The 13,221-nt window shown below is 42.8% G+C and overlaps 1 protein-coding gene across 1 annotated transcript; it reads left to right on the top strand.

The window, feature by feature from the left end:
• Positions 1-45: 45 nt before the first annotated feature.
• On the top strand, positions 46-13,064 carry si:ch211-207e14.4 (interleukin-17 receptor D). Its single transcript, XM_047331134.1, has 12 exons — positions 46-994; positions 4,860-4,944; positions 6,031-6,189; positions 6,644-6,762; positions 7,119-7,242; positions 7,538-7,576; positions 7,680-7,825; positions 7,945-8,019; positions 9,330-9,396; positions 9,479-9,625; positions 9,766-9,938; positions 10,037-13,064. The coding sequence occupies exons 1-12, from the start codon at positions 869-871 to the stop codon at positions 10,574-10,576; spliced, it is 1,800 nt and encodes a 599-aa protein (XP_047187090.1). The 5' UTR covers positions 46-868; the 3' UTR covers positions 10,577-13,064.
• Positions 13,065-13,221: the final 157 nt, after the last annotated feature.

Raw genomic sequence — 13,221 nt, 5'->3', positions numbered from 1 at the left:
ATATTTAGTTTACTGTCACAGAGGAGCAAAGAAACTAGAAAATATTCACACATAAGAAGAAAATCTGAGAATTTTGACTTTTCTTTTCATAAAAACTACCGATTGTGCGATACCGAGTTGGCGATTAATTTAGTAGTCGATTACTAATCGATTAATCGATTAACTGTTGCAACACTAGTGGGTAGCGTGTTGGTCCCCCATACCGGTGATCGCGGGTTCGCCGCCCGGCCAGGGCAGTAAAATCACAAAAACAACAACAAAGAGAGAAACAGGCTTTCTCCAGAATCGCTTACTGGCCCTTAAATTTCCCTCTTATTTTTTCTCTGTTATACGTTACTTCATCTGTGCTCTATCAAGACTTTGTCAACTATTGATTCACGACTTGGTATATGAAAAAATTAAAAATACTAGTTTTCCCGAATGTATTTGACTTGCGAACGAAACGTTTCCTATGTGAAAACAGAGTGTAAAGCCGCTCAACATGTTGAAGTGTCCGTGCGGAATAAAATTGTCTTGGCTGAGATGTTCGTCCTTCGGCTTTGTGTTGAATGTGAAAAAAAAAAGAATTCTTGGCTCGGGCTGCCATGTGCCTCCTGCTCCTAAATCTGCATGACTGTTAAAACATGTAGAGCGAGCTGAGTGGCGGGGCTGCACCTCCACCCATAGCCCCAAGACACCCCTCCCCTCCCTGTCTTCCTCCTCCCTCCTCCCTCCTCCTCAACCCAAGTTCCTGTCATTCACTCGGCGTCGCTGACACTTTTCACACCGAGCGGAGACGCCGTACTGCCGTGCGCTCCAGTGCGTGAATAGGTTGAGTGTGTGCGCTCGGGGCCGGCGGTGCTCACAGTGGGATGCTGGCGGCGGCAGCATGTGGAGGGCAGCTCTAGTCGTGTGCCAGCTCGGGGCACTCGCTCAGTCCCTCTGGGCCCAGGAGGATGATGTCCCGGCCGCAGCCGTCACCCCTCAGGACTGCAACCTGGACTGCATCCGCCAGGTAATCTCCGACCCACTCCAACCACTTCCACGCGCTCTGCTCTGTGCTGCACGCTTCACATATGTACATATGTACCTACATTTTGTCTACACCAACGTCCCCCATGTGAGTTTTTTTGGGGGGGATTTGTCTCTGCTCTGCCGTCAGACATGCTGCCTCTCTCTCTATCTGTTGCTGCATCGGTTTGCACATCGGTTTGTTTGCAGAGTTAGTTGTGTACATTGAAAGAGGAGTTCACTTCACACCTGCACTCGAACCGGAACATCGTGTTTGTGCTTTCTTGTCTAATGTGAGGTGGATTGCTAGATTCACTGGATTCCTTAATTGTTGACTTACTGTGCATCTCCTAAATTCTACACACGGTTCATTTTCATGAAGCATGTTTTGAAATTCCATCAATGTCTTACACAGTATTTGGGCATATTAATGTGAACATAAGAAGGGGAAAAAATACCATTGTAATAAATGATGTTGTCGTAAACCTGTCTTCAGATAGATCCTGAGACGTCCTCCAGCTCTCTGCTCTTACCATGTGAATTACAGCAAAAAACGAGAGGAGAACGAAAACAAATATCTTGATTGACCCCGTTTTTAACCTTGAAGCGTGAAAGTGGTGGGGTCCCTGAAGGGTTAGCGAGGTCAAAATCTGAGTGGTCAAGAAGACTTGGAACTCGCACACGCACACACACACACACACACACACACACACACACACACACACACACACACACACACGCTGAATGTGCCTCCAAATTATTCGCAACACGACACGAGGGCGAGCGGAAAGAAAAAGGCTTCGTTTTGAGGGTTCGCGCGGTAGTTTCTCACTCCCTCGACTCCTGGGATCTGGAACATGCGACTCAATATTTACAGCCCACTGAAAACGGCCCAACTTAATCTCCACAGAGAAAAGGTTTATTTGCAAAAAGCTTTGGAAGAGTGTCCGTCCAGTATCTCCGCGGTGGATTCATCGCCCAACCCCGCAAAATCCGACTAAATGTCTCCCCTGGGGACTCGAGGTGGAGCCTGGTCTTCCTCAGGTTTGAGGTCCCACCAGGCAGTAGATTATGGAACCCTGGCAGCCTTTGAGCCTTGTTTTCCCCAGAGTTGTTTCGTTCATAAACAGGAAAATCCACAGAGAACGAAGCATGTGTTATTAAACTCTAAATAGTTTAGCTTGCGTGCGTTTACACGCCGATCCCCTCATTTTATTTTTTTAATTTTCCCAAAAGGTCGACTGTCACTTTTGTCAGCACGGCAACGTCACCCACTCCTTTCATGTGCAACCACAAGAGTTTCATATCAGAAATATTATTTGAACCGGTGCCGTCCTTTTGTCTTCCTTTGTGTCGCTCACATTTCCAGTGTGTGAGTGGACGACTCGTCATGCGTGGCATGCATGCTGAGCATGCTGACTGTGTTGTCGTGTTGTCGGTGTGCGTGCTATTGAGTATTTAGTCTTTCTGACTGCCATTACCTTACCTGACAGTTTAACTACCACTGTGTGAGCACCCGCACACAAGCACGCACGAACGCGCACGCCTGAGGCAGTTTAAATGTTTCTCTCTCTCATTTTTTCCACCTGTTAGTCTACTGTGGTCACGGATAGTTTTTACCTCTGGGCCTAAATGAAACCATTTGAGAGGATGAGAGGGGACACCGTCCCTTGGTGGAACTGAAACCTGTGAAAATGCATATAAAAATGAAATAAAAAAGTAAAAACGTGATCTGAAAAGTCAGCAGTAATGTCAGAAAGGTTTCTGTGTTGAAACAATGACTGTCCCCTGTCTCCTAGAGCAGTTGGAACGGAGTCAAACGGATGTTGTGCGGAAATCTTTGATGTACACACATGCGGCATCTTTATGGAACAGTGACAGTAAACTGAGGTATTCAAAATTATAAAAAATTGGCACAAGAGAAAATGTAAACATTGAAAATGAAAAACGCTTCATAATGCATACAAATATCAAAATGAAATAATATAATATGATTGTGAGATTATAATTTTTTAATGTTAGTGTTTTATTTTTCGGTTGAACATTTTTTCAGTGCCAAAACTTTCTTTGTTAACAATTTTTATTTTGAATACCTCAGTTTACTGTCACTGTTCTAGCGCCATACATCTACGGCAGGCAGAAGTACCCAACTATTGTACAGTTTTGTACTTTACTTGAGTATTTCCATTCCACTGTTAAATAGAACCACATCTTACATAATGAGTGCTACATGTTCCCTGGTCAGTATGATTTAAGTGGGATTCACGATGTTCGTCCTCACAGGCCCTTTGAGCAAAGGATGTAAGTATGTGCAGATGTTTGGAGACTAGTGTTTGTTCTGCACTTGGCTCATCATATTGTAAATTCCCACGTTGATTCCGCTCCTGTTTTTTTGTTTTTTTGTTTTTTTGTTTTTTTTTATTACTTAAAATGTGGACATTCCCTCATAATATATGACAGTTGGGATTCGAGTGTTTGTGTTATATCTTGTATTATTTGAGAGGACAATTTTTGTTATTTATGTGATTTACAAGAATCTTTAGGGGAAAAAAACAATTAATACTGTACAAACGTTTCTTGGGAAAAATACCACCGGAGCTGCTGCACGAAACGGACCAGCGTCTTATACAAGTCTTAGAATCTCAGCCCCTGGGGAAAAAAAAAAATACTACGATTTGGCTAAAACCCTCAGGTCTGTCAGTTCAGAAATGACAGAAGCAATGACACATAAAAACCTCAAGAAATGGAACGAATAAACGAAAGTTAGAATATTAGGAGACGGATAGAAGAAGACGCTGCGTTAAGGCGAAGAGATACTGTATGAGGCAATAAATGAACTCTTTATATATTATATAGAATGAGAGTAACAAATGAATCTACGAAAGCACAGAGAGGATCCTGGGTAAACAAACAAGCACATACTTAGTGTACATGTATATAGAGGAGGAGCAGACAAACTTATATTTACTACACTCTGTCAAACTTATTTTCACTCATGAGTTATAGGAGATATGTCATTAAGCATGAACGTGAACTTAATCTTTGTCCTCTTATCGTTCGAATTATGTCACTGCAGCATAAATGGGAGAAATAAGAATAACTGCAAGGTCGTGAACATACGCTGGCTAGTTTATTTGTTGCAATAAAAGTATAAAATAGCAGCAGATGGGAGGAGACTGTCCTCGGCTCAACTTTACTGTCAACACAGCACTTTACCGCGCGGAGAGGGAGAGAGTCAAATCAACAGAGGTAGGGAACAACACAACAAAGGCAAATAAGTTGGTTTTTTTTTTTTTTTAAGATAATAAAAACTAAAAGTATTGAAAAATAATAAAACAAATTTCCTGGGTTCTCTCCGAACATCTCACTTCCCCTGAAGCTCACGTTTTCTTGTTACACCAGCCACAGTTGAAGGCCATAGAGCAGAAAGCGTGACTCTGAGCGAAGCGTATATCCCTGACTTTTGAAAAAAGCATTTACACACAGCGAATCGACCTTCCACAGCCTTTATGACTTTGCTCATTACTTTGTTGCAGAGCTTGATTCCTAAGTTCCCACTTTGGTGAGCAGAGTGTGCTATTTCAACTTCTTGGGTCTGATCCAGTCCTCCTTTCTCTTGGCAGCTGAGCAGTGAACGTACACAGTCCTGAGCTTGTGTTGACTTAATATCAAATCGAACTTCTTAAGACTTCTATACTGTTCATATACATATAACATTTAACCCCTAACCCTTGTCCTTTTCCCCCCCGATTAATTTATTTTGGTTGTTCACCTTACGCGGAATAGACACAATTTAACAGCGATATTCAAGAAAAGGCGAACGCGTAGCTGCTTTTGGTCTGATTTCATTGTTGCTTTCTCCCCTGCAGGGAGGAGCAGGATGTGAATACTGCCGAATAACCAGGAGTGATATCAAGCAGGCGCTGGGTTTTAACTCCATCCAAGCGTTCGGAAGTAAGTGTGATCCTGACGGACCCACCCTGCAGGTGTCTGCATTCGGCGTGACTATGGACAAATTACAGACAGAAACCGCGTTAAAACGCTCAAACATGTTCTGGCATCTGTCCGAGATGTTGTTGCCTTTGTACTCAATGTCTCTATCCTGCATGCACTTCACCTGAAACTACATGCTTCGAGGCATTAGCGTAGAAATGCGCGAGATGTCACGCTGTGTGCTCTTCTTATTAGGGTTACGACACAGGCTAGGACAGCGCACAACATGTTTGCAACACGAAGGTCATAAAGAACAAAAGTCATCCCACGGCGAGTCCTCCCGTGTCAAATATTTGTCCAGCATCAACCAATCATGTGGCTGGATTGCAGTGAAGTGCACATTCATTCATGATCCCCTTAGGATGCACAACACTGACTTTGGTGATCCCGGACACTGCCTCTATAGTTACTAATACATATCGGTACATCCATTGGACATTCCCATCAGCCTCAGCTCTCCTTTGTGCTTAGCGCCAACAGTGAATTCCTAACATACAGGGAGAGTTTCCACTCTCACCACTAGTTGGCGCTCGCGAGGTAGTCCAGGTTGAACGGCGGCCTGTGGAGCTGCAGCTTCAAAACGTTCATGGGGTAAAAAAATAAATAAATAAAGGATTCTGCAAATTTCCTTTAGGTTTTCAATATAAGGGGTAGAAATAATAGACATCCATTTCGGTTAGATTTGCACCTTTTCAATCAAAGTGAAACCATTCTGTAAGTAAGAACGACATTTTGTTTTCACGGGAGACTGTTTTTGTGAGTGTGGGATATATTAACGCCCACGTGAGTAGATAGCAGAGCTGCTACATTAGATGTTACACCGAAAAAGTCCTTTTGACCAGTCATGCATTAGCAGAATGATAATATAATACAATATAATCCATACTTTGTTTACCAAAATCGAAATAAAAAGTATCTCTTTTTTTGGGCTAAAAGCAGGCGCAAATCATTATTTCAGCAGTTTAGCCATCCCATTTGTGTCATAGAAAAGTATTTGACGTTGACTTGTGCATATGCATCGTATGTATGTATCCGTTTTCTCCTCAGGTTGTATCCCGTGGCCATGTTTCGAGCTACTTGGAGAAGAAGACCCGCAAATCTGTCGGCACTACGTCCAAGCGCCAAACGACGTGAAGGTCGAATCTGTACACGAGCCCAAGCCCTCGTCCGACACTATTGTTGTCTCCTGGAAGCCCAGCTACTATGGTATGTTCATGGGGGACTAACCGCTGTACACTCGGGTCTCCCTGCGTTACTGTGTTTTCTCGAAAAACCAGTCTCCCTATGCGCTTCTCATGAGGACACATGCCTCGACTTCACATCGAGTTGAGGGCACGCAGAGGTTCGGCCGGCCTTTAAAATTCCAGCCAGTTTAGCGGCTCATTCATCACGACAGACGTGAGTTCACGCCCGAGTAATTTACCACGTCAGGGTTTGACATGAACAAGATTCATTTCAGGTCGCATAATAAATTAGTTAATGAATGGTAAAAAAAAAATAAAAGACTCCATCTATGAGTGGGGTGAAGACACTTTCGTGTTATACGCTTGATTGACCGTGCACTGAACTGGTGCGGCACACCTACTGAATGCGCTTGATGTTGGAGTATATATGTCATGTCACTTTGTTCCAATGATTTCACGTTTTGTGTTTACTGCAGGAATCGCCTTCCTGCGAGGATTTCAGGTGTCCCTCCAGGCGCTGGGCGGGTCTACCATCGCCTGTCAGCTCTTTCTCTTCCACCGTAACCTCTCGCTTCCGGCTACACATGCTCAAAGGGTAGGACGGGCCCCGCTCACCTTTCTGATAATTGATTTTGCCTTTCGTCACAAGCTTGTCCCGACGGACTTCACATTCCACGTGAAAGCGCATCCGTCAACAGCGGACACGCTCACAACAACGGGAAAAATACACAACATCTTTGAAAAAAATCTTTGAAAAGTGCAAAGCATAAACACCGTAACCTTTATTTATAGGAAGACATATAGCAGAAATAAATGGTCCATGTCTTAATAGTCTTGAAAAAGATATCAATGTCACAAATAGCAATTTATCGTTAAGGCCCTGAATCCCTGCACTTATATTGCTTATACACTGAGCAAAACCCCGGCTGTGACTGCTGCTTTACTCTGTAGGTGTACAAGTCGGACCCTTTCCCCGGCCTTTCCCTTGGGACCCAGTATGCCGTTACCGTCATGGCTCTGCCGGTGCCTGAGGAATGGGAGAGGTTCTACCACAGCCAGACCTTCTCCACACGCTGTAAGACCCCCCTTTAAGCTGTAGGCTATGTATTATCTAAGAACCCCCCCCCCCCCACACACACACACACACACACACACACACAGTAGGAGTAGAGTTTGTCGTTGCCTCAGGGTAACTTTTAAAGTATAAATCTGACCTTCTCTTGGGTTAGTATTAGTGCTATAGTGAAATGTATATTAATATCATCAGCAAGCTTGTCTGCTTTCTAAACACAGTCCTTTTCTTCATGCACATTACCTTAAGACTTCTGTCAAACCAAAGGTATGGTAATATGCACTTAATGTTTCTGCAGCATGTGCAGAGAAGAACGGCCTTGAGCGGTGCAAAAAGGGTGAGAGTTCTCATACTTCCTAAAAAAAACTGAAATATTTCTAGTTGTTTTTCTTACGATCAGCCTTATGTCAATGGCGATATTTTCTCTGGCCTGCTGGTAGACTGGTACCCAGAACACGTTGAGGTCCAGCAGGAGGGGGCTGCCATCAATGTGACCTTTAACCTGGCCCCCCCAAACCTGGGCATCAGAAGCTACTTCTCCCTTTGCTACGCTAACGGAATGAAGAAATACACAGACATCACGCCCGTGAGTGGTTTGGACTTTGTTTTCACTTTAATCTCTTCCTTGTGTTATCCATATTACAGAGATACTTGATAATTAAGTGACCTTCATAATCGCGTTGACCATCGATTCATCTTCCTTAGAAGTCCTCCGAAAACAGAACCCACCACACCTATCAGCTGGATGGCCTTCAAGAAGGAACCAATTACACATGTGAGGTAAAATACAAGGGGATTCTAATCATCATCTACACTTGACATAGATTACAAAACATCTACCGTAATACTATAATGAAATGTGTTTGACGATATGTAATGTGTATGTAGAATGCCAGTTTAAAAAAGAAAGAGTGCTATGCTTTCTTTGCCCTGACACAACATTTCTTGTTGTAGAAGAAGTTAACTCAAGGTCAAATTAAAGGCCCGCTTCTGGAGCTTTCCACAGTTGAAGCTGTCCTTGAGTTAAAATAAAAGGACTATTCAGATTACCTTTTTTTCCATTTTTTTTTTTTTACATCCAACGTGTTATTGTGCATAATCAGCACCTTCTGCCCCGGAGTTTTCCCCTTTCCTCTGGTCAGTGGCAGATATTATCATGCGTCGGAAAAACGAAAGGTTAGACTCCTGCGCCAACTACGTTGACGTTAAAGAAATGTAGTGATTATTCGTTTATTTTGGATACCAATATATTCTTCACTTTGATAGGTAATAAAAAGTTGCTGTTTGATATTTACCTTAGTCTGCAATGACAATGAACCCTAACCCGATTGAAGATGCAGCATTTGAATGCTTTAAAAGTGTGTCAAATCAAAGAAAATACATGAGATGTTGCGTCGTTGTTCGCCTCATTCTCATCGTGTTGTCGGCCTCAGACGTACGTCATTTCTTTTTAGGAGTTGATGGAGACCAAAGCAGACCTAAAAGGAGAACGACTATTTCTGCACATATACATCCGATGGCCAAAAAGCTAGAGCTGCAACAGTTAATCGATCAGTCGATTAGTAATCGATTACTAAAGTAATCGCCAACTATTTTGATAATCGATTAATCGGTTCAAGTAGTTGTTATGAAAAAAAAGTAAAAAGTCTCTGATTTCAGCTTCTTGATGTGCATATTTTCTGGTTTCGTTGCTCCTCTGTGACAGTAAACTAAATATCTTCGGTGTGTGGACAAAATAAAACATCATCTAGAAGGTTTGGGAAACACGATCAACACTTTTCACTACTTTATGACATTTTATGGACCAACAACTAATCGTTTAATCGAGAAAATAATCAACAGATGAAAATAATCGTTAGTTGCAGCCCTACCAGAAAAAACAACTCCAAATAAAAGCTAATGTTGCTCTGTGTCTGTTGGTGAAACAGGCAACTGTTGGCTAACGTGTTAATCACACCTTTACTTTATAAGGTGATGTTTACAGATTGTTACTCTGCACCTCTGCATTGGCTTAAAAAAACATTTAAGATTATCTTGTCAAACTACAATTTCCAAGTCCAAGGATGAACTCCACGTTTCTTGTGTCACAGATTGCAGCTAACGAAGTGGATGCAGTGAGGAAATCTTTCAATGTCCGGGTCCTGCGCATCCAGAAAGGTACTGCTCAGCAGCAAAGCAAATTTCCCATAAAACTATTTCTCGAGGTATTTGTGTATTCACATACTCTTCCCTCCCTCAGAAGATGCCACGACGCGCCATGTCACTCCCCCCCGGGTCTTGATTCTTCCACTGTGCCTGGCTGTGGCAGCCATACTTGTGGTCCTACTGGCTGCGCTCGTCAGGGGAAGGCCTAGGCTGCAGATGAAGAGCGTTCACGTGAGACCAGGTGCAAGGACAAACCAAATATATCACGAGGAGAACGTCATAAACCATGATAACATTTGTCCATGTGAACAACCTTCCTTGGATCGTTGGTCTGCAGTGAGTGACATGTAACGAGGTTTCTCTTTTGACCGTCCACTTAAGATAATATCAGACAACATCAAGAGATCGCGAGTCAGGAGGAAATGGTATCCTTACCCAGAAGCAGGCTTACCCCTCCTCGTCTTCTGATTTGCTACAGCAGCTTTGATGGCCCCGCTCACGTCAAAGCTGTCATGCAGTTAGGGGCCTTCATACAGCAGCACATGGCCACTCAGGTAGTGGACATGACATTCAAAGGCTTACGTCTCAGTTGTCAAAGGACCATTGGAGTCCGATCATTTTGTCATAAAACTGTACTCTTTTCTCTTCCCAGGTGTGCCTGGACCTGTGGGACTCTCTGGGCGTGGCCGAGGAGGGCAGCATGGGCTGGCACTGCCGGCAGATCCGGGAGAGCGACTTCGTCTTGGTGATCTGTTCCCGGGGCCTGAACCACAGACACGAGCCTCCAGAGCCAGAAGGCGATGATGAAGGTGAGGAGGCAGACAAGGGGCTGAACTTTGGGCCCCACGCCTTCAGCTCCCACGCAGCCGCCCGACTCGTTGGAGAGGAGGTGGGCCGGGCAAAAGCCAGGGGCCGGGACCTGTCCAAATACATGGCAGCCATTTTTGAGTACTCTGAGGAAACGGACATCCCCACTGAGCTGAGGCTGGCATCTCACTACGCCCTGACGAGCGACTTGCCGCTGCTCTTCTCCCACCTCCATGGAGTGGCTCTGCACAGGCCCGGGGGTTACCTGAAGATAAACAACATCTCAGAGGAAGGCTATGCCAAGTTGCCGGCTGGAGCGGCTCTGCAGTGGGCTATCTATGAGGCAGGAATGGCAATGAGAGCCAAAAGACCTCAGACTGTATAAGAGGGGGAATAATATGTTCTCAGCCCAGGTTGGCCAGAAGATAGAAGTTCATTGTGGCCAAAAACATGCTGATTTTTGTATATGGGCAGGCAGGAGAAGTTGGGTGCTTACAGCAGGAGGGTGGGTAGCATGGTGCGTTCACATCGGACGCTTGGCTCGCACAAGTTTGGTCGCTGAAACATTTGCGCTCGTTTGCGTCATTCGCGCGAATATTTGCCCGTTCTTCTTTCACATTGTCCGACAAACGCACCATTAGACCCACAGTCCCTGCTGATGTGCCCTCAAGCAGTCAACCCACCAACCACCTGTGCCTCAGCTGTACTACAGTAGCAGCAGCCGTGCACTTTGACCTCTTAAATGTGTTAAGAGTGTTCCTCTGTGTTCCTCCATGTAGAGGAAGGATTTGTAAGAAGAATGTACCGTAATCTGTGTGATGGTCATTAGATCTAAGTGTGTTTGACATCTTCTGTACATTTCTGTGACTTTTTCCTTCTCATTTTGTGTCAATTAAAGAGTCACAGTGAAATGAAGGGATGTAGTATCAGCACTACACATAAAAATCACATTTGTCTCATAAATGAGTCATTGAAGTTATTCCGTACGTTGAAGAGTATATTGAACATGTAGCGTTTATGCTTATATTTTATTTATACATGTGCTTATATAAGAATGGATTAATTTGATCTATCATTTTAATTGTATTTTGTATTGTATTTGTTTTATTGTATTGCATTTTTTGTTGTATTTTATGTTGTATTTGTGTTAAATATAATTGTTACTCAGTGCATGTAATCATCCGACAAAGTAAAGTTAAAACTGCTTTTCTAATGATGAGTGTTCATGACATTTTTTTTAGGGAACAATGACAATACTCAGCATAACATGCACAACAAAGTCACAAGTAGTGGCTCTGCTAGCGGACTCGTCATGTTTTTGGCACCAGTTTGCATTGGTTAGGTCAACGTCAGCAGTTGGCACACGCCTGGAAGGAGTTAGCCAATCATAGTCAGTTAAAAAAGGGTCATGATTTTTGCTTACTTAAGCAAGTAACTTCAGTGGTATATGCACAGATCGGAAATGTGTGTCTGTCTCTTACACTCTTTGAAATCTCAATGTTGAAAAATGTTCCTGCACAAAACATTTTCACACATTCACACAAAAGTTGACGAACAACTTCAACATCATTTCACAACCTCAAATGAAAAAAGTGACCCTTATTAGATTTCATATAATCTGACAACGATAGCAATATTGAATACAACTGGCCAAAAAATGACGAAACTGAAACAACTTCAGGAATACGTTAATAATGTTATATGTTGCTTAGCTAGAATCAGTCTTTGTTTCCTTCCTTGTGTTTCCCTGTGTGTGTGTTTGTGTGTGTGTATTTGTTAGTTGCTGCCACCAAATGGAACTCGTGAACAACTTGTGGTTACATCGTGCTTGGCAATCAAGTAGTAAAGTCGCGAAAATACAGTTGCTAGGCAACAGCAACATGTCTGCCGCCTGAGGGTGATAATATATTGTAGGGAATACAAAGGCAAAGAAAAAGATGAGGCGGTTCTTAATATCAATATTTGCTCCGACCTAATATTAAATCACAAAGACAAAACTCATGACTAAAATTTAATTTCATTAGCTTTTCTTACAACTCAAACTTCTGTGGCCACCGTCATCTCTGAAAACCTGGGCAAAATTGTTGCTCATTAGTTCCTGAGAGGGGAAGAGCTTGACATTGTAAATGAGTTCAAGTGGTCACATTGGACCTTAACCTTTGGATGTAAATGTTCGAACAAAGTAAAATTTAACAATTTATTTTTCACAGCAAAAGCTGCCAGGATGTTCTTGCACTCCATGATTCTTTTTCACATATATTCACAACTGCTTCGTTAACTGGTCACTAACAGGTATAACAATAAGCAATGCACCAGACAAACAATTGGATTTTGAAAACTTCATACATTTTAAGTATGCTTATTTCATGTGTAAGATTCTGCGTGGACTTGCTCCACGTCCTTGATTATTATTTCAATTAAAAAACTGACACTGGCAACAGCACTAGGGCCACTACTGTAAGAGACTGTATGGTGCCATTTAGCTGCACCACATTTGGACTAACTGTGCTGTCAGAAAAGGGAAGTAATGTTTGATTGGCCTACGGCTTACAATGAGGGAAACCTACATACACAGGCATAGCAATGGGGACTGAGACTGCTCATGTATAAGGCCCAGAAATTGGTGCTCATGGCAAACCAGAAGTGTAACCACTTTTAATTGGGTTTGAGAGATATGTGTTTTGTCATATACGACTTGTGTATTTGTATACTAGTGTCTGTAATTGTTCGCCTGTATTGTCTCACATTTTTTTAAACATGCTTATAGGAACAACATATATAAATTAGGGTTTTTGCTAACTCTGGCATACTGTACTTATAAACATTAATGTGCTTTCATTGTCCCTATCAAATAAACCCCCAAAAAAGCTTAATGGAGTCTTTTTATTAATTTTGTTTTGTAACATATGTTAAGTTATGAGAGGGGTAATAAGCTACACACACCGCAGCGGCAGCAGGATGACGTTTGTTGATCAACTTGTCCTGTTTCATATTATGAGATTGTGCACATTTGTAGCATGAGTCCCCTCA

The sequence above is a fragment of the Scophthalmus maximus genome, chromosome 3 (assembly GCF_022379125.1).
Source record: "Scophthalmus maximus strain ysfricsl-2021 chromosome 3, ASM2237912v1, whole genome shotgun sequence".
NCBI classification, from domain to species: domain Eukaryota; kingdom Metazoa; phylum Chordata; class Actinopteri; order Pleuronectiformes; family Scophthalmidae; genus Scophthalmus; species Scophthalmus maximus.
This window is presented reverse-complemented; position numbering and strand designations above follow the sequence as displayed.